The following is a 26431-nucleotide window of genomic DNA, read 5'->3' as shown; positions in this document are numbered from 1 at the left end:
TGGATAATTTTCCTGTTTATCTGTTTTTATATTTTGCTATATGTACTGACTATAAAAAATGGGGACCTTGTCTTTTTGAAGCATTTATCAACTTGCAGTAAGTTAAGACTAAACAAGTTTATTTTGAGGTAAACGATATTTAAGATCTCCCGCCCTTTTCTCGGTCTCTCCCTCCCTTTAAATATATAAATATTTAATTTATTTAAATTCTTTGAAACACACATTTAAATTTCGGTAACAGTAATTAAAAACAAACTACATATAAATCAAAAGAACCTTTTTGGCAGAGGATTTCTAGTCCTTCCTCAGAAAACTTTTCTACAAGCATTTCATGAATGGTTCCCTAAAATACCCTGTTTATGTGTCTGTCAGACGGACCGACCCACGGGGATCGACTATGATGATCATGAATACCTGTTTGAGGGATTCTCCCTCTTCTCTCACACGCCCCTCACCAGTGTAAGCTCCTCCCTGCTAATGGTATTTTTTTCAAGATCAGCATCATATTAACCGATACCGATTATGTCAGTTCTCTCTTTTACCTTGGGTGCAGGGTGTGTGTGTGCACGTGTGTGCACGTGTGTGTGTGTGTGTGCACGTGTGTGCACGTGTGTGCACGTGTGTGTGTGTGTGTGTGTGTGTGTGTGTGTGTGTGTGTGTGTGTGTGCGTGTGTGCACGTGTGTGCGCGTGTGTGCACGTGTGTGTGTGCGTGTGTGTGTGCGTGTGTGTGCGCACGTGTGTGTGCGCACGTGTGTGTCCAAGGGAGATGCATGGAGAAATGTCACTTGGATTTGCAAAATGCAAATACTCAGCTAGAAAATCATTTTCAAAACCCTTTACTAACCATTTAAAGATCTATAAAGCTAAGTGTAGTGTGTTCTTGACATTTCTTTTTCTCTCTCCCCCTTCACAGATCCCTTTGTGCAGAGTGATTCGCTTCAACATTGATTACACGATCCACTTTATCGAGGAGATGTCACCTGAGGTCAGTTCAGTTTGTTCTATCTTTTGTCCTTTATTTTTGTTTAATCTGTTGTACTTTTTCTCATAAAATGTCCTTGTGAATCGAAGAGTGACTGAGACCACACGGCTCACAGGAGCTGTGCTTTCTGTTTTGTTTTCTTCTGTTGAAATGCTCTTAAAAATGACATTTTCCTTTTTGCAGTTTGAAAATTTTTGAAACCAAAATATAAAATATCCAGAGAAATGTTTTTGTGCTGCCATTGTTGCTGCTGCTGTTTATTTTTGTGCATTTTTTCCAGTTACTGCTACGTTAACCTGAGCATTGCTTGACATTGTGTGTCTGTGTGTGGGGTTGTGTGTATGTGGGTGTCCTTTGATGTTTCTCTCTAGAACTACTGCGTGAAAGGCCTGGAGCTGTTTGCCAAATATGTTTTTCAGGACATTTTGGAACTGTATGACTGGAATCTTAAAGGTACAAACATGTAGGGTTCTCTTTTAAAGGTACAGTCATCTAGGTTTTTTTTTAAGGTACAATCAGATAGGGTTCTATTTTCCTAAACAGCCTTATACCTGCTTTGTATAAAAAAGGTTACAAAAAGTAGTCATGATATAGATTGAATGGTATAAATTTTTAATTTTTTTTTCCATCCCTCCACTATTACTCAAACTTGGGGGCAAAGCTTGGGTGCCACACTGAGGGCTTTACAGATAGACACCTGTATGGCCTGTTTTCAACACTGAGAGGCTTATAGGTATACTACTATAGGGCCCGTTTTCAACACTGAGAGCCTTACAGGTAAACTCCTGTATGGTCTGTGGTCAACACTATTGGTCCTGTTAAGTGACAGAGAAGCATTTAGTGATTGTCCTCTGCTGATGTTCTAAGCTCATCTTGTCCTGCTCCAACATTCATATGGGGTGCAAACAGGGCTGAATAAATGCAAAAACAGAATGAGGTGACGTTTCCTCATGCCATCCCTGGCCCGCGAGGGCAACACTGGAGCCTCCTGCACTGGTACACTGTAGAGGCTCTCAGGGTGAGGGTTAGCTTAGAGAGGGAGGGTTAGGGTTAGGTTTTGAGTTGAGGTTACGGTTAGTTGGTTTGGTCTGAAGTCTGATCACTAGTGTCTGACCCTTGAACTCTTTCACTTGTGAGTAAACATGACTCTGATTATATCCAAACTCTCCTCTGATTGATTCACTGTTTTGTCTGTTGTGACTCAGGTCTTTTCTTCTTGCAGATCCAGAGGAAAATGACAGTCCTAACTGCCAGAGGTTTCACTTCATGCCTCGTTTTGTTCGCTTCCTCCCAGGTCAGTCTTCCTGTGTTAGACCATGGCTGTGTTTGTAACCTGATGGTGGGTTTTGTAAGATCACAGCTGTGGTTGTAAGGTGATTGTTGTAGTAAAGAGAGATTTAAAAACAGAAGAGAGTTTGGGCTTCTGACAGTAAGAGATAAACTGTAAAAATCCTGAACTTTTTTTTTTTTTTTGTGAAGCTGTTAAAGTATAATTAAATGTGATTATAACAGAAAATGAAATTTTATCTGTGTGTGTGTGTGTGTGTGTGTGGTGTTTGTTTCAGATGGGGGAAAGGAGGTGTTGTCTATGCACCAGGTCCTGCTGTATCTGTTGTGTAGCAGTAAGCCCCTGGTTCCTGAGGAGGAGATTGCGAACATGCTCCAGTGGGAGGAGCTGGAGTGGCAGAAATATGCAGAAGAGTGCAAAGGCATGATCGTCACCAACCCGGGCATGGTAGCAACACGCGCGCACACACACACACACACACACACACACACGTGCACACACACACACACACACACACGTGCACACACGTGCACACACACACACACACGTGCACACACACACACACACACACACACACGTGCACACACACACACACACACACACGTGCACGCACACACACACACACAAGGCATGATCGTCACCAACCCGGGCATGGTAGCACACGCACCACACGCGCACACACACACACACACACACACACACACACACACACACACAGGCATGATCGTCACCAACCCGGGCGTGGTAGCACACACACACACACACACACACACAAGCAGGCATGATCGTCACCAACCCGGGCATGGTAGCAACACACACACAGGCATGATCGTCACCAACCCGGGCATGGTAGCCACACACACACACACAGATCTGGGTTTCTTTAGAGCACACACACACACACACACACACACACACACACACACAGAGGCATGATCGTCACCAACCCGGGCATGGTAGCAACACGCGTGTGCACACACACACACACACACACACACACACGGACATGATCGTCACCAACCCAGGCATGGTAACTCAAGCAGGCACAGATGCATTTAATTGTTAAAATGAAAATGTGTGGTGATCTTATTTTTGTAACAAAACAAAAAAAAACTGATAATCTTGTGTGTGTATGTTTGTGTGTGTGCTCTAAAGAAACCCAGCTCTGTGAGGATAGACCAGCTGGATCGGGAGCAGTTTAACCCAAATGTCATCACTTTCCCCATCATAGTACACTTCGGCATACGGCCCGCACAGCTCAGCTATGCAGGAGACCCTCAGTAAGTGTGTGCGCATGCATGTGGGTAGGTGAGCATGTGCATGTGTGTTTTTCATAACATTTTTAACCTTCTCATAATGGGTGCGTTTATTCACTCACACACTGCTATCAAATCCAGTGTTGTAGTAGTAGTGGTAGTGGTAGTGGTGGGTATAAATACTCCAGTGTAGTAGTGGTAGTGGTAGTGGTGGGTATAAATACTCCAGTGTAGTAGTAGTAGTAGTAGTGGTGGGTATAAATACTCCAGTGTAGTAGTAGTAGTAGTGGTGGGTATAAATACTCCAGTGTAGTAGTAGTAGTAGTGGTGGGTATAAATACTCCAGTGTAGTAGTAGTAGTAGTGGTGGGTATAAATACTCCAGTGTAGTAGTAGTAGTAGTGGTGGGTATAAATACTCCAGTGTAGTAGTAGTGGTGGGTATAAATACTCCAGTGTAGTAGTAGTAGTAGTAGTAGTAGTGGTGGGTATAAATACTCCAGTGTAGTAGTAGTGGTGGGTATAAATACTCCAGTGTAGTAGTAGTAGTAGTAGTGGTGGTGGTGGGTATAAATACTCCAGTGTAGTAGAGGGTTTAAAGGCATGAGAGAAGCTCCAGGCCCACAGGTGGCGCTGCAGGGTAAGGAACAGAATTGTGGTGCTGCTACAGTGGGGAAGGAGTTGCTCTGGATCATGTCCTCATCATGCTCCCTTATTACATGCTCACCCATAATGTGGCGCGTGTGTGTGGATGAGACGAGGAGGACCCTGAGTGCATGTGATGGAGAGTCGTCTTTGTTTTGACTCCTTTTATTGCTGCTGTTATTGTTATTTCGGCATGCCTGTTGTCTCAGAGAACAAGTGTGTGCATGTGTGTGTGTTGTGTATGAGAATGCACGTGTATGTGTGACTGTATATATGAGCGTGTGTGTAAGGGTCTGAGTGTGTTTAAAAGATTGTGTAATGTAGCAAATGTGCGTTTGCATATGTGCATGTGCGCATGTATACGAGTGTGTGAGTGTACATTTTTGTGCATGCACGCTCACGTGTGCATGTGCCCTCATGGTCTTTGGTAGCTGCATCTGATCTAACAGTAGGTGCCAGTATTGCCTCTTGAAACCAGTAAGTTCCCCCAGGGAAGCAGAGTGTACATCTGCCCTCTGCTCGTTCCTCCTTCAGCCAGTCCCCATGCTGTGAGATCGGCCCTTTCTCCTCTCCTTTTCTGCTCTTTAGCCTCTTGTAAAATAGTTGTATCTTTTGGACTGTTTTCACTCTGATTCCATGGCCATTTGTTAGCTGGCTGGTTTACACTGTTAGTTTACAGTAAAGATCTGCTTTATTGATGAGGTTAACATTAGTCAGTTTACATGCAGATCACCTCTGAGAACATGTGGAGTGGGTGTTTACCTGTCCAGACTGTACACACTGCAGGGAGATTAATATACCCAGAGCTTCTTCTGGAAGTGCAGACTTTATGGAATTTCCATGACTGATAGGAGCTAATGCTAATGACCTGATACCGAGTACCTGATCACAGAAACACCAATTATCGTAAACATACCAAATGCAGATTTCTTCAGAACGTCAGTCAAAACATGATTGCGAACTTTGTATCATTGGTGAAATGAAAGCAACCCCACAGGCCTGATGGAGACGGGTTAACCCCTCAGACCTGGTGCTGGTGGAGTCTGCATCACGGGGTCTGGCTGCACGTGTGGGCATGTTCACGTACGCACGCGTGTGTGTGGACAGTCTCTGGGAGGGCCCATGCATCTCACCCCCCCCCCCACCCCCAGTGAGGCAGAGATGACAAATACAAGGATACACTGGTGCGTCATTACCGTACAGAGAGGGATAAACAAAGAAGGAGAGACAGATGGAGGAATAGAGAGATGTACTGATGGAGCAAGAGAGATGGAGGGATGGAGACAGACAGATGGAGGAACAGATGAATAGACAGATACAGATAGAGGGAGAGAGACAGATGGAAGAGAAAGAGGAAGAGAGAATCAGGTGGAAGTAGAGATAGATGGAGGGAGAGGGAGAGAGAAAGAGATATAAGGACAGAGAGAGTGAGGGAGAGAGAGCAAAATCAGAAATACAAACCCTGATGATGCTGTGCGGCACTGGCTGGTGCTGCTTGTGGTTGATGATGGGTGTTCTGGTGGGTGGTGCTGTTGGTGAGTGATGATGGTGGATGGTACTGGACTGGACTGTCTGTGTTTGATCCTCATTTAATCCTCTCTTCTGGGGTGCTACATCAGGCATATATTACATTTACGGCACTTATCATACGCTCTTATCCAGAGCAACTTACAAAAGTGCTTTGCCATTTACTCATAGAATACATCCTAGTACACAGTACTGTAGGTTGGAGTCCAATATACCAATTATCTAAAATACCATAGAAATACAAGGATCACTGCTGTTGTCTAGAAGTACAAAATTCATAAGGTCTATCTTAAACAATGATAAGTGCAATAAACCATAAGTACTAGAGTTTGTTAGACAACATTAGTGTAATATACAATACCCTACAATAAGTACTAGTTTAGTTAGTCAATATAGGAGTAGGATCAGTGGTCATTTAAATATTCCTCAAATAGATGGGTCTGTGTTTGAAGACTGCAAGGGACTCTGCTGTCTGGACAGCAAGTGGAAGTTCATTCCACCATCTTGGAGCCAAGACTGAGACTATTTTCTATGCTCGTCTTCCATGAAACTTGAAGTGTGGTATTTCAAGCCGAGCTGTACTTGAGGTTCGACGTACTCGAGGTACGCGTTGGGCTTTTACCATTGACCTCATGTATGAAGGGGCTGGTCCATTTTTGGCTTTGTCGGCAAGCTTTGAGATGATGAGACACTGCACAAGCACCGGGGCAGCTGCCTGTGAGAGAAAGGGCCGAATCCTTCGTATGTTACAAAAGGGAAATCTGCAATAATGGGTCAGATTTGAAGGAGTTATTATTACTAATCATACAGTCCAAGGTCCACCACACAGAGCAGCGAGAGAGAATCAGGGCTAACTACCACCTGCTTTATGCTCTTGCACCATTCTCAGTGACATGGAGCCTGTGGTGGTTGAATATTCACCCCTACTGCTACAGGACAAAGCCCCACCCTCTCTGCCTACACTCATGATGCTAATTGAACACTGGCCTCAGGCTGCAGTTAAATCATGTTAAATCATTGATGCCGTATTTGCTAAAATGCATTTCAATTGCAGGTATCAAAAGCTGTGGAAGAGTTATGTGAAACTGCGCCACCTACTGGCCAACAGCCCCAAAGTGAAACAGATTGATAAGCAGAAGTTGATGCAAAGAGAGGTACGTAATCTGTGCGTGCGTGCGTGTACCCCAAGGCCAGTGAAACCTGTAGTTCACTCATTTGACTTCTCATTTGACTCTTTGACTTCTATAGTCTACAGACTCATGCCTCCTACAGAGACCCTAAGTGCACGCACACACACACGAACACATCCACTCACTCAACATGCACCCATGCGCACACAGTCATCTCTTACAATCTCTGTTCCTTTTTTCTATTACAGTCACACTGCCAAGCCATAATGTATAGCAATTAGTGTTATAATAATATATTATTATGGTAATGGTAAGGGTCTGAAGCAGAATATTTACTTTTGACTCAACAATACATGAACACTCACAGGCCCTCTCCAAATACCACCATTACAAACCCTCTCATATGCTGTCCACACACTGCCATTTCTGGTACACACTCTCCAAACACAGCCGTTTCTCACATGCAAGCCAGTTTAGTCCTGATGATCTGTTTGGTTTTAGTTTTAATATTGTAGCCAGTTTAGTCCTGACGATAGCCGTCGCCAGTTCTCGCCTGCTCTCTGAAGCTGACCAGGCACATGTGCTATCTCTGCTGCACATGTGCCTGAGCTGCCCCTGCCCAGCAGCACTGAGCGGCTGACTGCACTCTGCGTGTGCGACCTGGCAGACACAGTTGTCGGTGGTAGGTAGACAGCAACTAAGGCAGACATGGTCATTCAGGAGCAATCCTTGCTCCCATCCCAGTGATGCAAGCCTTTTAGCCAATCATATCACTGGGAAACCAGGCTTGGCCAACCATATCACAGAAGAGGTGGTTTTACCCAGTAACCTTTACTTTTCTATGCAATCTCCATTACTCCGCTACACGATCTCCATTACTCCTCTGCATGAGCACCGTTACTCCTCCACACAACCTGCATTACTGTTCTATACGATCATTTCTCCCCCTTTCCCCTTGCGGCTTAAGCAATCTCAATACCACATAGTCAGTGAAGGGGGGCAGGTGGAATGGAGAACCCTGTTTTTCACAGATAGGACTTTTATTTAATTTCACATAAATAAAGATCCAATGAATCATTGTTTTCCTCTGAGCTATAAGCTGGTGACTCTTCATAAAATCAGGGCTGATTGCAGGAAAGTAAGTCTTCTCGGCAACATCAAAGTTCTACACGTCTTCTCTGTCTGCAGACATCTGGCCTTAGATCCTTTGCCTGTCCATCTGCCTGTCCTCCTGTCCACCTAATGTGCTGGAGGTATGCACAGAGCAAACAGGCCTGCCCACACTCATGCTGTTTCACCAGAGTACCAAACGCCCAGTTGCCATCCTCGTGCCATTTCACATTTTTGTGCAGTTTCCATCCATGTAGATGAGGCTGTGCAGTCACGCATCACAGCCACGTATGGCTTCACCAGCAGGGCTACCTGCAGATATGTGCCTCTCCCCTTATCCAGTGCTCATGTGGAGGAGGTGTCTGGTACGTTCGGCCTCCTCCCTGTGCTGCTTACCCTGCTGGCCCTGGGCTCTGAGCTGAGAGTCCAGTGTGCTCTTGTTGGAAACTCCTGTTCTCTCAAATTCTGCAGATGCCCACTAGTTGCAGGTCTGTCTCCAGAGTCTGCGTGCACATGTTTCGTGTGTGTGTGTGTGTGTGTGTGTGTGTGTGCGCGACACACCTCTCTTTGATTCCAAGTTCAAAGTGAGATGCTGTTATTTATTCATGCCTTTGTTGCTCTTATTTCTGCGCTCTGTCACAATCCTGCTGCTCGTGGATAATTTACACTCTCTGACTGTCATGCTAGACTGCAAGTGACATCTCTCTGTGAAGGAGGGGGAGGAGAGCAAGCGAGTGAGTGAGGGAGAGGGAGAGAAAGAGGGAGGAAAAAAGAGAGCAAGAAAATTGGGGTGGGGCAGAGATGGGAGAGGGCAATGGTGGGAGGGAGTGAGCAAGAATAGAAAACCAAAAATAAGCAAATTGTTGGTGTTTTGCGTAGAAAGTACACAGGAAGAAGATGTGTGAAGTGGAGCTAACATGGAGGCAGGCGGTGAGAGAATACAGATGAGGTTTAAAAAAGAATGACATAAGAGGATCTTAACTACCCCCCCCCCCCCTTTTTTTAGTAGATATCAAATTATTAATTAGAAACATCTGGAATTTGGATTAAATAGAAGCAGCTGATTAGGGTATCCCAGCCGTTTAGTATGCCAGTCTGCATTGTCATTCTCATCATGTGTGGTCAGTGTCTGACCACATGAGCACTGGTGCCTGGATATTTTGAGATGTCAGTAATGTCACACCCCAGCAGAACTGTCCTGCCTATTATGCTCATACCAGCGCAACAGTAGGATATGATCTGGCTGTCATGCAAGTGTCACCACTGTGGCAGCCCCTTACAGATGATATCCGATTAGTACTGGGTTAGTGTCAGGGTCAGTAGTGGGTTAGGGTGAAGCTTAGTACTGGCTTAGGGTCAGTACTGGTTTTGTGGTGGGAAGTTGAGCAGTGATTGGGCAGATGGGACAGATAGGTTGTGTTTGGATACAGTCTGCAATGGTTAACCTAGAGCAGCTAATGGCCAGTGAATATTATTTTGGAGCAGTTGGTTAAGGTACTGAACTAGTAATCAGAGGGTTGCTGGTTCAAGCCCCACCATGGCCAAGTTGGGCCCCTGAGTTAGGCCTTTAATCCTCAATTGCTCAAGTGGCTTTGCCTAAATGCCGTAAATGTAATGTAAGTGGTAAGTGTGTATGATTATGTACTGTGGAGTCAATTTTCAATAGAATTTAATCAGGATTCCAAAGCTGGACAAAATAGCTACAGGTAATTGGATGTAACTGGGGAACTTTGTGCTAAGAAACAGACAACAAGAATTAAATCTCAAGCATATTGCCAAGTAACTGGTCACTGCCTGGACGGTTGCCTATGAGCATAGCAGTGTGTGTCTACTTTAACTAACAGCAATGCTCGACTGAGGCCTCTAATAGATAGACTATTGCTTGTGTGCACGCCTGTTGTGATTGGCCCACCACTCGAACAACTAAACCAATCAACTGCCAAACTGACAGCCTGCTGCCATCACAATTGTCCAATTAGCTAGCTTTATAGGACCTGCTTTTCTCTCTCTCACTCTTTCCATTACCACCTTCCTGCTGATGATGATTATTGGTCCATTTGGATTCAGTTTGGGGAGCTTTGATGACCCGACTGTTGCAGGGACTAATATACCCAAGACCTCTGTGTCCCCACACTGTAGGCCCCCCAAGACCACCACAAACTATTTTTCTCATCAAAAACTTGTAACAGAAATGGACTGTCTTGAAGCTTGTTATTTAAAAAATTATTTACACTGACAACCAAGTCTTTAGCTGTTTTAGAAACATCCTGAAATGTGTTGTATCTAATCTAATGAATCTAATTTACACCTCATTTGCCAATCAGCTGCTGCATGTTTTCCAGCTGTTTATAACAATGTTGTAGCAGCTTAGAGAACCAGTCTGAGGCCACATTGTGCAGCTGGGTGCTGAACTGTGGAAGCGCTTCAATAGGGGAGCTCACCCCTTCACATCCTTTTTTTAAAACATTTTTTTGTGAACATAGTGAAAGGTCACTATGTATTTGTGTATGTGTGTGCTTGTGTGTGTGTGTATGAGGGAGGGAGAGAGAGAACTATTATTTTCTTTGTGTGGGATAGTTTTTATGCTTTCTTCTATGACAGTGAAAGGGCTTTATGCTGATCCCCACTGGGTAAAGCTTCCACTGCACAGCTTTCAATGAGAAACTAAGGCAAAGTGCTTGATTTTGGCTACTGAGGAGAAGATTAGGGTTAAAATTGTAATGGTAAAACATGATGATGATGATTAGGACGATGATGAAAGTAATAGTAATTACTGTCGTCGTCGTCCTCCTCCTCATCATCATCATCACTGTTATCAACTGTAATAGTAACGATGATGATGATGATGATGATGATGATAACAGTAATAGTAGTGATGATGATGATTATGATGACTGTAATGGTAGTGATAACAGTAATAGTAGTGATGATGATAACCGTGATTTTGATAATTATAATAACAGTAATAGTAACGACGATTATGATGATGATTACAGTAATGGTGGTAATAACAGTAATGGTGATGATGATGATGATGATGATGATGACAGTAATGGTAACAATTATGGCATTTGCAGGAGGCTCTGCAGAAGATTCGTCAGAAGAACACCATGAGGAGAGAGGTGACCGTTGAACTCAGCAGTCAGGGCTTCTGGAAGACGGGGATCCGCTCTGATGTCTGCCAAGTAACACATATGCGTGCACGCACACACACACACACAGACAGACAGACAGAGAGAGAGACTCCTCCCAATATAGTACTACACACTCATAGGACAAGCAAAGGAGGAGAGAGAAGCCACTTACTTCTCTGATGTAGCCCCTCTTCCAGTCTGCTGTTCATCAGGGTTATTGCAATTTATCTGTTCAGTGACTTTGTTTCTGACCATGCGTGCGCGCGCGCGCGTGTGTGTGTGTGTGTGTGTGTGTGTGTGTGTGTGTGTGTGTGCAGCATGCAATGATGCTCCCAGTCCTGACCCATCATATCCGGTACCACCAGTGTCTGATGCACCTGGACAAGCTCATTGGCTACACCTTCAAGGAACGATGTCTCCTTCAGGTAACACGTACGCACACACACAACCACGCAACAGGGAGAGAGCTGTTGAGAGGCAGCTGTGCTGACGTGAAAGGTGCAGTCTGACAGACAGAGGTATAATGGTGCTGTCTAGGAGATGGTCGCGATAACACCAATTACATCAGTTCAAAACTCCACTTTGCTCGCATAAATCGCTTTTAAAAGGGACATTTATGAAGATCTGTCACAGTAAAGCCTCCAAACGCCAGCAGGACTGTCATAAGTCATTCCTAACCTGAGCACTACAGACCGTTTGGCTGCAGGATATTGAACTAAATTGCGAGACTGTAGAAACCCCCTGGGATGAGTTCTGTCCATTTGAGAGTTCAGTTCCTTTTTTCATCCAGAGGGATTTTAGCATGAGCTAAATTGCTTTCTGTAGAAACACTGAGTAAAAGGACAAGACCGTTAAACCACAGCTAGCAGGAAACCTGATTTTCCCATTACTGTTGTTGTCATTGAGCAGGAGGCTATTTCTTTCTCTTTACCCCTTCACTCGAGTGTTGTAATATGGATCTGAATTGTTTTGTAACTTTGTCCTGAAACTGTGTTTGAGAAAAGCCATTTGCTGACACATGCTGGCAGTACATATAAAGGGTAACAGAGTTCAGACAAAGGGTAATGCTTAAGTGTGTGTGTGTGTGTGTGTGTGTGTGTGTGTGTGGGTGTGTGGGTGGGTGGTCATACAGCCTTCTGGAAAATCATATTTTAAGAGGTGAAGGATCAACACAGTTAAATAAAGATAATCTGTTAAATACAGTGATAATCTCTCCATTTATTCCCATGCCTAATCTGTTCCATTTACAGGTCAGTCCAGCGAAGTGTGTTTACAGATTAGTCCAATGGAGTGTATTAGTATGTATACTCCAAAGATGGTCATTACAATTGGCTCTAATTTGCCACTACAAGTGTGATTTTTCCCACTGCGCTGTGGCATTTGTATGTATGTATGTATGTATGTATGTATGTATGTATGTCTGTCTGTCTGTCTGTGTGTGTGTGGGTGGTGGTGGTGGTGGGGTGTATGTCTGTGGGTGTTTGTATGTTGGTCTGTGTGTGCGTGTGGGTCTGTGTTGGTCTGTGTTTGTGTGTGTGTGTGTGTGTGTGTGTGTGTGTGTGTGTGTGTGTGTGTGTGTAGGTCTGTATTTGTGTGTGAGTGTGTGTGCATGTTTTAGCTGATTCATGCTTCCTGCTGTATGTTTTAATTATCTTAAGATACCCCCCCTTCCTGTTTGTGTCCAAATGCTTTGATGATTATAAATCATCCTCTCACTTGTTCAGTTGTCGTTGCGCTGGTTTAGCTGACTCATGCTGATCTGTGTCCGTGGGGAGTGGAGGTGTAGGGATCCTGCTCCAGACATCTTGTTCAGGAACTTAGAAACCTAAGGGTGTCAGTGACCTCAGCATGCACGCCTCACTTCTGCCATCTTCCACGTGCACACCTCACTTCTGCAGTCTTTCATGTGCATCCCAGCTGCATGCTCTGTGCATCCATTCCCCCTCATTCATGCATCCTGACAACCTTATTATTTGATCGCGGAGGAAAATGTTATTTTGTGATTTCTCTCGTGGTCAGCCATGCTGAGGCATTTAGAAGGGTCTCTCATGAGCGAGGGGCTCTGATGGGTGTTACTGTTTCATTTTTATAGATCAGGGGAGAGCTTGCTGTTGAAGTGCACTTCTGTTCTGTAGACTGTAGTCATATCTAAGTGTATATCTGTACACTTAGATATGTTTTAAAAAGTATTAAACACACACATTTACTTTGACATTGATTTTAGTTTACAGTATTGTGAGAGAAGAGTTCAGTAAATGTGATCTCCTTTCCTGCTGATGGAATTCTCCAGGGTCTGAGGGCTATGCTGAGGAAAGTCCTGGGCCTGAGTGGAGTTTCTGCATGTGAGCACATGATGCGAAGTGTTTCATTGGGGCGCCTGAGTATCTTGGGGTTTAAAGCTTTAGATCTGCCGGAGATCAAAGTGTCAGCGTGTTATGCCTTCTTTAAAATGTTTTGGACTTCTCTTTCTTCCTCAGACATATTATCAGAACTCACTTTAACAGCTGTCATCTGTAAATTGCTGCATACGGAAATGTATCAGGTTAGTCATAAATTTTGATGTTCTTTTTCTTCTTCTTTAACCCCAAAGCTGGCTATGACTCACCCAAGCCATCACCTGAACTTTGGTATGAACCCTGATCATGCCCGCAACTCGCTGTCCAACTGTGGCATCCGTCAGCCCAAATATGGGGACAGGAAGGTGCATCACATGTACATGAGGAAGAAAGGTAAGCAGTCAGACTTCTTTGCTCTTCTTCACTATTACAGTGTACTGCTGGAGGTCTGGCTGAGCCCCTCTAGGTGAACTTCTTCATTTGTATGAGCTATTGCACAGAGTTTGAGAGACATTATTCTTCAGTCTAAATAGCAGTTGGAATCCCACAGAAGCTCTCTGGGATTTTCCCTTTGGGGATAAAATTCCTTATTATCGAGTAATAAATTTGATAGTTAGGAGGAAAATTCCATTCTGGAAAAAATCCTTAATAGGAAAAGCAGTCAGAATGTCAGAAGAACCATTAGAGAGCTGATCTTCATATTGGAGAGCTGAATTATTCTATAATGGTTACTTTTGTGTCTTTCAGGAATTAACACACTGATTAACATAATGTCCCGTCTGGGGCAGGATGATCCCACTCCCTCCAGGTAAGTACTCCAGAGTTGTTGTTTTCTGGTTTTTGTGAGTTTAAGATTTGAAGTTGTATAGTGTTTTTTGCTTCTCAGGGAAAATGTCATTGGGTGTGTGTGTGTGTGTGTGTGTGTGTGTGTGTGTGTGTGTGTGTGTGTGTGTATACAGTGGTGTTTGAAAGTTTGTGAACACTTTAGTTTCTATATTGCTGCATAAAAGTGATTTGTCACACAAGTCCTAAACATAAAGAGAACAAAGTCAGACAAAATATTACAAAAATATTAGACAAAAATATTATCGTTTCATATCATGTCATTTATTTATTGAGGGAAAATGATCCAGTATCACATATCTGTGAGTGGCAGAAGTATGTGAAACCTTAGAAATTCTGATTTTCACAACAAGTTTCTGGAAGTGCACAAACAAAGGAGATTTCTGAGGACCTCAGAAGAGTTGTTGATGCTCAGGCTGGAAAAGGTTACAAAACCATCTCTAAAGAGAGTTTTGACTCCACCAGTTCACAGTCAGATTATATAAAAATGGAGGAAATTCAAGAGCATTATTACACCCCCCCAGCAGTTGTCAACCAACAAAGATCACGCCAAAAGCAAGTATGTAATAGTCTGTGAGGTCAAAAAAACCATAAGGTAACTTAAAATTAAAGGCCTTTCTCATATTGGCTAAGGTTGATGAGTCCACCATCAGAACACTGAACAACAGTGGTGTGGATGGCAGGGTGGAAGGAGAATGCTGCTCTGCAGAAAGAACACTGCTGCTTGTCTGCAGTTTGTTTAAGATCTCATGGACAAGCCAGAAGGCTACTGGAACAGCGTTTTGTGGACGCGAACAATATAGATTTTTGGTTTAAATGAGAAGTATTGTTTGGAGAAAGGAAAATGCTGCATTTCAGCATAAAAACCTCATCTCTTCTGTGAAACATGGTGGTGGTAGTATCATGGTTTGGGTCTGTGTTGCTGTATCTGGGCCAGGACAGCTTGCCTTTATTGATGGAACAATGAATTCTGAATTAAAGCAGCAAATTCTAAAGGAAAATGAGAGACCATCTGTCCTTGAGCTGAATCTCAAAAGAAATTGGATCATGCAGCAAGACAACTAACCACGTTAAGGTTTTGGAATGGCCAGGTCAAAGTCTTGACCTTAATGTAATAATTTTGTGGAAGGACCTAACGTAAACAGTTCATAGGAAGAAACCCACCAACATAACTGGGTTGAAGCTGTTTTGTATGGAGGAATGGGCTAAAATTCTTCCAAACCGATGTGCAGGACTAATCAACAATTACCGGAACCGTTTAGTTGCAAAAGGGTCACACCAGATAGTAAATGGAAAGGCTTACGTACTTTTGCCACTCACAGATATGTAATATTGGATCATATTCTCAATAAATAAATGACAGAGTCCAATATTTTTGTCTCATTTGTTTGGTTTCGTTCTCTTCATCTACTTTTAAGACTTGTGTGACTATGATGAAGCTTTAGGTCACATTTATGCAGAAATATAGAAACTTTCAAGCACCTGTGTGTGTGTGTGTGTGTGTGTGTGTGTGTGTGTGTGTGTGTGTGTGTGTGTGTGTGTATTATATTTATTTAAAGGCTCTGTGTTTCTCTGCCAGAATCAGTCATAATGAGCGGTTGGAGTTCCTGGGTGATGCAGTCGTGGAGTTCCTCACCAGGTGAGGGTTCTGGGGCATGATTGACCTATTTACTATTTAAAAACAACTCTCTTTTTACTTTCACACTCTGTCTCTCTTGCTTTCTCTTTCTTGAGCTGTCTGTCTCTATCAAGCTGTATGTCTCTTGCTTTCTCTCTCTCTTTCCCCAGCCTATCCTCCATTCTCATCTCACTCTTTCAACACCCTGATTTCCTGGTAATTGGTGTTCTGATAATTTCCTTTCTCTCTTTCCATTTTTTGCCCCTCTCGTTTAAAGACTGAAATTCTCCATGACAACTGGTAATTAGCTGGCTGGATGCTGACAGTAGTATTGACTCATAGGTGACAGCTTCCCAGGCCTCTGAGTGCTCCGTCCTGCTAAACTAATTACATACAGCTATTATTAAACGAGTGCGGAAGGCCGACCGCACAGACATGGCGAGTTGCTCATGGAGTGCGCACACCGCCTTTCATCTGTTCATTAGCCCAATGGCAGGTCCCACCAAACTGCAGGGCGTATGGAGATTTTATTAATATTTCATTTTCAGTATTGAGTTCTCTGTTTGATTTCATACATTAGTCTGTAAGAAAATAACAAGCTGCTCATAAATCAACTTTTTTTTCTGGTCGGTATCAGAAAGAATGAATGTTTCTTTTTGTTTTTTTTATCTTTAAAAGATGCTATCAAAGTCTCTGAAAGATAAACGACCACCATTTTCTGTAAGGTTTTAGATTTCACTTGCTCTGTAAACTTTGAGTGTTATGGCACCCTGTGAAAGGTCTGGGAGATCAGTGTGTCTCTGCTGCACCTTTAACTGACCTTTTTCCTTGAACTAATCTGTGTTTTAAATTAAACTAATCTGCTTCTTATACATAAAAACATTAAAGACTAATCCTTGGTTTACCTTGGAGCCGTAAGATTATTCTGGAACGGTTGTTTGTATCTAGCCATGGCCTGCAGTGCTTTTTCTCAATCCTTCTGTCAGCTGAGAAGAGGGTTCTCACATACATTAGTATCAGCTCTGTGAGCTCCTCAGTAGTGTTGTGACGATTTTTCCCCTGAAGGTGGTTCTGCAGCAGAAGCGCAGAATTTTTGGTGTATGAACTTTTGGGTCTTGTTGCACATCTTTTCTTATTTGGTAACTTTTAGTTCATTGATCTCATTTGTACCTGGTTTAAATTTGATTGTTGATTGGGGCTCTCTAAGCTGATATAAGGTCGTGTATGTTGTGGTGCTCTAAGCTTATGTAAAGAGGTGTTAAATGTGCCAGAGCCATATGGGAACAGGTGTCCCACGGAGCTCCTGCAGAGTGGCAGAGCAGAGAGCTCATTATGTTGAATAATGACTGGTAGGGGCAGATGGAGAAGGGGTAGTGGGGGTCACAGATGCTGCTGTTAGCCAGGAGACCTCAGAGCTCCTGCTCCCATCTGAAAAAGAACGATTTTGGTGAGGCTGGTCTTTGCATTAGAGAAGGCTGTTACTAATGAGAGTAGAGCTGCCTGCTACTGCCAGTTCGTTATCCTGATATCTTCAGTATCAAGATATCTGCCGATAGTTAACATTAGTTGTACATTAATAGGGTGGATGAGAGAATGTCTGCTTTTGCCTCACATGAATGGCTCACTTGGTAACCCGCTCTGGTCAGCCTGACTTGTGTACCGTCAGAGCGAGGAGCTGTGATGCACGCCGTTTCCCCCTGCATGGGCGGTGTTCGCTGCTCTCTCTACCTTCTGTTACACAGGGGAAGCTTGAAGCATGAAAGTCCTTATTTTTCCTGGAGTCTTTGCCTCAAGTGTTATTTCCCCAGACTCTGGGGCCAGTGATGTGTGTTATGGAACAGAATTATGTTATCTTGGGAGTTCATAAACATTACAATCACTAAATACTAATATTTCACATCTTTGTTGGAACTCATGAGTGCAGACCATATAAAGCACTGAACTACCACTGAGCACTGAATTATTCATTTTGGATCTCAATACTGAAAACAGGATACAGCTACTCGACTACTGGTGTAGACTAATCAGGATATAGCTACTCGACTACTATCGAAGTACTGAATAGAGTCATCGAGGTGAAGCTGCTGAAATGTTAGTATTTGTGAGGGAGACTGCGAGCTGGAACAAGAGACTGGAGAGATGGAGTGGGAGGTCGAGGAAAGAACACATGCGTGTCATGTGGGAACGTGTGTGACACAGAGTTCCTCTCTGGGATTGTGGGTAGTGGTCACACGCAGCCGCCTGGGGCCAGATGCCCCCCACCCCCGCAAGCCTCCCAGCCCGGGAGTATTGAATTACTGTCATGTCCCTTTAGCGTGTCCGACATGCTCGTCAGCAGCCACGCATCTCTATGGAGAGTGCCTTCCTCAGTGCCGCGACAGGAACACAACCGCTCGTACGCTCTGCTGCACTGGTCTTCCAGCCTTAGATGAGGTGCATATAGAGGAGTGCTGCGCTGAAAGAATGTGTCATTGAAAAACTGTGATTGAAAACCTGCATTATTGAAAAGGTGAAATAAACATGTCTCAGGAGCTGCTGTTCAGTTCGCTTTAATCCTTGTAGACCTTTAGCACAATTCACTGCCGCAAAGCGTCTTTTGGACATCAAGGTAGAAGACCAGCCGTGAAATTCTCATTGCGCGTGTGGTGGACTTGGTGAGGAGGCCCTAGAGGTAAGGCTAGAGATGATGGAACAGCGATAGTGGGCTGAAGTAGGGGAGATGGCTCTGGTGCGCCTCCAAGCTGCCAGGTCGCTCCAAGGATGCAGGAGCCACTGAAGCCGGTGATAAAATGGCACTGCCACAGCAGAGTGAAGTCCGCGTTCCTCCACCCTCCTCACCTCACGCAATGCTCCTCAGCATGCGCGTTGCTCCACACACAAGGTGCTCCTCAGCTCCCGCGATGCTCCACACACGCGGTACCCCTCAGCTCATGCGATGTATCCCGCACACGCGGTACTCCTCACCTCACACGGTACTCCTCCTCTTTTCTGTGAAAAACAGTTGCATGGGGCTTTTTTTTGCATTGTCTATTTAGCAGGAAATCACTTTTACTTTCTCAATTCTGTTCAGTTAAATACATTTTTATAGGAACCACGTGGCATTATGTGCGAATCAAAGGACATTTCAAAATGATGTTTCATTTTGGGAGATTTATATGGTTCACTTTTTTTTTTTTTTTTTTTTTTTTTAATAGTTTGTACTGTTTTCTTTTTGGCTTTGTCTCTCAGGAGCAGTTGTTACCTTTTCCTTGTCCAAAGAGATCCCAAGGAATCTTTATGAAATGGGTTACGAATCTGAAATAGGTTACAAATCAAAACAGCTCTGCTTTATTCCATATAGTGACTAGAATGAACAGGTACATGGATCAGTGCTGATGTGAGTCTGTAATGGGGAGCATCTCATCAGGTTCTCTGGGGATTTCCCAGTTCGTTTTGCATGTATTATGCAGCCGGCAATTGAACTGGGACTAAAACAATTACATCTGACGCCTTTTTATTTAGAAGGCAACAATGTTCTTTGCTTCTGAATTTCCTTCGGGGTGAGACAGCAATGTGTGGGGAGGCTCTGGGGTTGCTGCTGTCTGTGATTGAGCTGAGCCTCCTTGTTCTTGGTAAGCCTGAGATAAAAAATGGGGTATGGCCAGCATTGTTGCCGTGGCAGCGGAAACGGCCGACCCTCAGGTGCGAAAACTCTGCTCGTGACCCATACGTTTGCCAGATATTTCACATTGCGCTTGGCTGGCCATAAGAAAAGCTGAGTAATGCCAAGCCTCTTTCTTTACAGTAAGGCCTCTCTTCTCTGGTTCACTCTTCTCTCTCCCTCCCACATAACAGTAGCTCTGGCACAATTAGTTTGGGTTATTCTAATTATGGCATTCTTATGACTAAAGATTGCATTACCATCACAAAGAATATTGTTTTTTACTTTTTGAGCTGCGTTGACTTTGAAATCTCATATAATGGGTTTTCTGTTTCCTAATTAAAATAATAATGTTTTCCAGGGCAGTGGCACTCCTTAGATGATGTTTTGAATAGAGGCGAAGTGTTGAGAGGCTGTCCAGCACTCATTAGGCTGACTGTGTTTCTGCTCATTTCAGCACTGATTTTGATCAGCTTTTTCCTGTTGTTTTTGGTCGTCTTTTCGCAGTGTCCATCTCTACTATCTGTTTCCCAGTCTGGAGGAGGGTGGTCTGGCCACATACCGCACAGCGATAGTTCAGAACCAGCATCTCGCCATGCTGGCCAAGGTGAGCTTTCTCCGTACACTGCAGACTCAGACACCACCGACTCGTACAATGCTGACTCTTAAAGAATGCTAGTGGGCTTTTAGTTGGGGTTCTTTGTTGTGCAAATCTTAAATTGAAAATGACATGTATTAAGTGTTGTTATACCAACTGTTGCTACCTAGGTCTTCCCTGAGACCTGTTTAATTTGATTAGAATTATTGTGTCCCCTATTTTAAAATTTTATTCACATGCAGTTTACCGTTGCTTTATTATTTGTTCATTTATTTGTTGTTGCTCAAAGCCAGTGAAATTCTAGAAAGCACTCCGCAAAGGAATTTTGCAAGCTGTGCAATGGAAGATAGTATGAATGCCTCTTACTGGGGAGCTCTGTCAGTGCTGAATGTTCATTAACAGTTCATTCTGTGCAAATTAGCACCTGTCTAAGTGTTTTGCTCATATAGCAGGCAGCTGATGCAGTGTCATGGAGTGATTCAGAGTCATGGAGAGATTCTGCCTGGGTTCAGGGTATTGGGTTTTGAAGACGTTTGTCGTGCTTTTGAGAGCCGCCCAAAATGCACCTGAAAGCCCGGAAGCTTTTTGTTTTTACAGAACAGTGGGAGATTCTTAGCTAGTAATAGTAAACAGGAAGTAGTAATAAAATGGCAGCAAGCTTAGACAGAGGCGGACAGCATGCTTGTTGAGGCAGTGGGTTGCGGTGTGTGGGTGGAGGTGTTTAGGTGAGGGTATGAGTGCACCAATTTCAGACAGCCCTTCCCCCAAACCACACCCACCTCAGCACTGAGCCCAACCTCCTCTCAGACAGCCCTTCCCCCTAACCACACCCACCTCAGCACTGGGCCCAAATTCCTCTCAGACAGCCCTTCCCCAAAGCAACGCCCACATAATCAATGAGTTCAACCTACAACCTGTCCCCTTCCCACCTCCTTGGTCGGGTTCTGTCGATATAGCAGGTCCAGTTAGACAATTGTTTGTTTTGGAGAGACGCTCAGTTTGCTTTTCCAACTTTCTGAAGGCTTCAGAAGCATGGAACAGCTTGAAGGTGTGATGGAAGGTGTGAATTAGCATGTTTACTGAAATAAAGACCACAACAAACATACTGATGCTGAGGGAGGCAGTGAAGGAGGATGAAAACTTTTCATCAGTTTCATGAACCTCCAGCAGGTCCCGCCCTTATCCAGAAACGTAACTGAAAGCCTTCTGACATCATATGCAAGACCTTCTCTGTCAGAATTTAATCTTGGTCAAAAATCATAAAATAGATATTCTCCTTTCAGTCATTTGCCTGAACCCTGCTTATACACTGGATTTCAGTTTTATTTATCTGTTTTGTGAGGGCAATAAAGGAGGATTGGCGTGTTTTTCTCCAGGCATTAAACTGGAGTTAGCTTCCCAGCTCATAAATTCACACTGGCTATAAACCCTTCATGTCACAATGATGTCATCATGAGAGGATGCTGTTCACTGGAGACTAGTAGAGTTCATTCTCGGTCACATTTCTCAAGCTAGCCCTTACAGGTTACTGGGGTCTGTCATAATTATGACACTAATGTGAAGTTTTTCTGTGTGAAGTTTATATGAACTCAAATTATGTCCACACTCAAAGTAATTGTATTTTAAGTTGTATTTTACAGGTAAATGTATTTAAATGTTACTTTTTTATTCTTTTTTTTTTTTAGTGACTCACCACTTGTGCTATTATTTCCTTTCTAGTAACAAAGCAGTGTGTGTGTGTTGGGGGGGGGGGGGGGGGTTGTCATAAACTTTATATCAAATGAAAAGGCCATTACATTTTAACATTTAAAATTATAGCAAGGCTGTGAAAACCAGTCTAGACACACGGCCTCAAGGCTTAGACATTTTCTAATCACTTACATCTACTAATCATCAGGTACCTGACATAGGCACCACAGTCACTTTGCATGTGAAAGTTCCACATAAACTTGCTTGTGACCCACAGATGAAGGCGAATATATTAATGTCTGGTTGCGCCAGGCGTGGTGAGTGAGACAGGATGATTAGGTGAGACAGGCCCAGTGTGTGAGATGGGAGAAGTGTGTAAGACAGGCCCAGTGTGAGACGGATGAGTATGTGCAACAGGCCAAATGTGTGAGACAGGCCCAGTTTGTGAGAAGGATGAGTAGTTGAGACAGGCTCAGTGTGTGAGACGGGACGAGTAGGTGAGACGGGACGAGTAGGTGAGACATCCCCAGTGTGTGGGAGGGGCCGAGTGTGTGAGCCTCTGCGGGAAGCCCTCACGATGAAACATCACACATTTGATTAGTGCAGCAGCGGGTGCGTGAAATGATGAATGTGTGGTAGCCATGAATGCGACTCTGTCTGAGACCAGCACAGGCCTGGAGGAGGAGCTTCGAGTGGTCAGCGGCCGCAGGGAGGGACCTGGTGTTGAGCATGGTGGTCAACGCTCGTCCTGCCAAGCTCTCGCAGGGCAGGACAGATTGTTGCTGGGTGGATCTGGAGCCGGTTTTCCAGAACACGCTGTTCTGTGGCACTACTCAACTGAGCTCTGGGCGCTGGGGGTCGGCGCCAAACTGAACCATGATGTCATTTAAAACACACAAGCAAACAAAAAATCTTAATGCTGCTGCCAGTCCACAAATGAAGAAGACTGAAAAAGAATTAAATTTTTTTTTGGACAAACTGCATGTGTTTGTGGTTTCGTTTTGTTATTTGGGGATGATTAACTGTATGGAAACTGTATCTGCAGGAAGGTGCTGTTCAGGTGAGCATGGCCCAAAGCGAGGGATGCGGTGAAACTTTTCTGAGTCAAAATGTTAAAAGGATCTTAGATTTATTTATCTTTCTGCTATATTATTGTTGTTATAATTTTTAATACTCACAGGGGAATTGCTCTCATTTCGGCACCCCCCTGGACTTGTTTGCAGTCAGCCATGATAATTAAAACTAAAGGGTTATTGTTGGGGCGGTGAGAAGCCAGTTGTAGGGGAAACCCCAGGAGGCAGCTGGAGCTTCAGGGTGCTGGTAGAAAACCCATCTCTGCTGCTCCCTCACCACCACACTGCTGCTTCTGCTTCCCCACACCCTGCAGAGAGCTGCACTACAATGATCATCTGGCGATGGAGAGGAAAGCAATTAAAACTTTAATCTTTCATGTTGCTCCCCGCTGAATTCTGAGCTGCCGCCGTAATGCACTCACCAGAGCCTTGACTCACTTTCGGCTTGTTTCAATTTGCACGCTAGCCAAAAAAATGAAAAGAAAAGAAAAGGAAAGAAAAGGAGGGTGATACACGCAGTGTGTTTACAGCGTTGTTTACCTGTCTCTCCTCTCTCTCTGCCTCTACACCCTCTGCACAAGAACAGAGTAATTATCTCTCAGAAAAAAAAAAAAACTCCACAGAAGACAAGCTGATCACCCAGCAACTGCAGAGCCAGGACTGTAGCCTTGAATCAGCTCCCTGTGGCTCTGGGTTTGTTATGCACACCCCCCTGCATTTGGTGTTTCTCCCACTTTATATATGAGAACAGCGTCTGATTTAGATGACTTATCATCCATGGCTTCTGCTGATCTAACAAACACTTCCACCTCCATCACATGAGAGCTGCAAATTGAAATGTAATGTAGCTCTTGCTTCTGAAATGATTCAATGTATCAAAGTGGCATTACAAGATCAAAAGATGATCAAAACACACTGCAATTAAGGATGCATGCAGCCACATGGAACACAAACAAAAGGAGAGCATCTTAAATGAAGGCAAAGCCAATGATCAAATGAAGAGTTGAACTGATGATTAATGGAACTTTTCCTTAATTGTCACCATGTTTCTGTTGTGGGCTACTGTAGCAGCTCTGAGTAGTTGAAAGCCTCAGCCTTCTCTGAACCATGCAGGAGCCAATCAGATTGCGGTAGTAAAGGTCAGGGCTGGATTCTATCTTCTCTCATCTCTGGCTTAATTTCTTTCCTCCCCTCTGATCAGAGGGAGCTGGAGACTGCATGACACTGCCCAGGCACACATGGGAACACGTGTCATTAGCAGAGGCAGTGTGTGTGCATGTGTGTGAGAGTGAGTGAAAACGAGAGAGAGTAGAAGGGAGACGGGGTGTTTTATATTTAATGATGTAATAATAACGATCTTTACATAGCACTTCTAGTTTTTGTTACAAAACATAAAGTTTATGACAATGGGAACATAAGATTAAGACCTAATAAACTGCATTTAGGTCTGACTCAACATGTGTGTTTTAAATATGCATTTTAACCCTCCACAATTCATTTTCTCTCATACACTCACACATTGCTTTAGATTCTTGGAAGCGGTGGGTCTCTGTCTTTAGGTGCGTTTTCCTAGATCTGTAGGCAGCAGTTCTGTAATCAGTGTTTTTTACCTTTTCAGTAAGATGCAGCAATTCCTGCTTATGCTCAAAATAAGTGCACTGTAGTGATAATCTGATCTTTTTCATTTTTGTGTAATGATAATTTGATGTGGTCTGGTTTTGTGTGATCATAATTTCATGTGTTCTGGCATTGTGGCATCATGATCTGATGTGTTGATGGTCTTTGGTGGTCTGGTTTTGTGTGAAAATAATATGATGTGATTTGGTTTTGTACTAAAATAATCTGATGTGCAAATAATCTGATGTTGTCTATTGTGTTCTGATAATCTGATGTCTGGCTTTACAGAAACTGGAGTTGGACAGGTTTATGCTGTATGCTCACGGCCCGGACCTGTGTAGGGAATCTGACCTCAGGCACGCTATGGCCAACTGCTTTGAAGCTCTCATAGGTTAGTGTTCACACATGCTCACAGGTTAGTGTTCAACAGTCCCTGCATCAGTTCTGTAAGCACAGTCCCTCGATCAGTTCTGTAGACACAGTACCCAGTTGGACTCTGTATCATTTCTGTGTGTTGCATCAGTGGCTACTATTTTTGTTCCCATTTTGTTTTACCATGTGGAATAGTGGGGAGGGACATGAGCACTGCTGTGTGTGTGTGTGTGTGTGTGTGTGTGTGTGTGTGTGTGTGTGTGTGTGTGTGTGTGTGTGTGTGTGTGTGTGTGTGTGAGAGTGTGTTTGTGTGTGTGTGTGTGTGTGTGTGAGAATCATTATGGGTATTGATTTCTTCTGTTATGTGGTCTGACCTCCAGGCAAACACAGCAACCCAAAAGATACTCAGCCACCAACAGAACACACACACACGCACGCACGCACGCACGCAATATATAAACTTAGGGTCAAAAGTCTGTCTTGTCCTACCTGAGCCCACAATTTAAGTGCACGGTCCCACAAAGGGAAACAATAATCAGTGTTTAATCATCTGTCTCTCCCTCTGTAAATTACCCTCTTCTCCTCTTTATTTATATAATGTGACATTAACAATCCTCATATTTTCTGTAAACCTCAAAAGAGAAAAAGTAAAGAAAGGAATAAATAAATGAAGTAATATATCTATAAAGCTAAACTAACCTGAGTTGTTTCGGAGTACTCCCAGTGATTGACATAAATTTACATTTTTTATGGGTTTTAGCTTAAATAAATGCTCAAGAACTCTCAGTATTTCGTTTAGCTGCTCAAGGACACACAGTGTTTGGTTACTGCCAGTCCACAACTGTTACCCCATCAGGAATCTAAACAAAACCCCTGAGGAATGAGACTTTCAGACAACAATGACCTGGCACTACAGTGGCTATGTGGTGAAAGGCATTTTCTTGATCTACTCGCAGTGCAAACATTTCACGTCTCAAAGGTTTATGCAACACTAACAGGTTCAGGACGAACCATAAGCCCTGCCCCCTGTCAATCACTAGGCCCCTCCCCTTGCCCATTACTGCTGGCTTTGCTGATTGGGCTACAGAGATTGGGACAGCCAGCCTGTGACGGGACTTGGGCAGGAGTTTATACCTGAGCTAGCACCCGATGGCTAACGCCAGGTACTAGCGAATGAGAGTTTCTCTAAACTCCCCTATGGCACAGTGGTTGCAGGTTCCTTAAGCATTTCAGCTTTGTTTCAGAACCACCCTTTTCTTCAGAGATGCCTGACCATTCCAGTTATGAAATTGCTATTATGTCTCAGTTAAAGGATTCATTCTAACAACCATTTTTATTAAAAAATAACATTGAAATCGGTTTGTCCATGAGGTAGAGGTGTGTGCGTGCATGTGTGTTTGTGTCTTTGTGTAAGTGTGGGTGGATTGGTGCCTGTATGGGTGCATGGCTAGGTTTATTTACATTTTCTAATGTTGGTGTTGTTTTTCATGGTTTGATACATTTGTCCTCTTTTGCTCTTGCTTTCTTCAGACCTGTTTTTTTCCCCTCAAAACCTGTAGCCTTTTGCCACTGAG

The 26431-nt window shown here is 43.7% G+C and overlaps 1 protein-coding gene across 5 annotated transcripts in view; it reads left to right on the top strand.

Moving 5' to 3' along the window:
- The window catches only part of drosha (drosha ribonuclease III), a 79609-nt gene that overhangs the window by 5041 nt on the left and 48137 nt on the right, over positions 1-26431 (top strand). For all 5 annotated transcript variants that reach the window (XR_014117241.1, XM_081697894.1, XM_035533866.2 and 2 more), the window contains exons 9-22: positions 373-459; positions 915-986; positions 1355-1436; positions 2206-2277; positions 2549-2718; positions 3427-3551; positions 6752-6851; positions 11015-11122; positions 11389-11496; positions 13662-13800; positions 14155-14215; positions 15830-15889; positions 20016-20115; positions 24774-24876. Coding sequence is in view for 4 of the 5 variants with exons in the window: in XM_081697894.1 (XP_081554020.1) it covers positions 373-459; positions 915-986; positions 1355-1436; positions 2206-2277; positions 2549-2718; positions 3427-3551; positions 6752-6851; positions 11015-11122; positions 11389-11496; positions 13662-13800; positions 14155-14215; positions 15830-15889; positions 20016-20115; positions 24774-24876 (1387 nt within the window). In the remaining variant the exon portion in view is untranslated. The remainder of the gene's footprint in view (positions 1-372; positions 460-914; positions 987-1354; positions 1437-2205; positions 2278-2548; positions 2719-3426; positions 3552-6751; positions 6852-11014; positions 11123-11388; positions 11497-13661; positions 13801-14154; positions 14216-15829; positions 15890-20015; positions 20116-24773; positions 24877-26431) is intronic.

This window comes from Electrophorus electricus, chromosome 15 (assembly GCF_041902795.1).
Source record: "Electrophorus electricus isolate QZ-2024a chromosome 15, ASM4190279v1, whole genome shotgun sequence".
Classification (NCBI taxonomy): Eukaryota; Metazoa; Chordata; class Actinopteri; order Gymnotiformes; family Gymnotidae; genus Electrophorus; species Electrophorus electricus.
The sequence above is the reverse complement of the archived record's forward strand: the minus strand, read 5'-3'. Positions and strand labels throughout refer to the sequence as shown.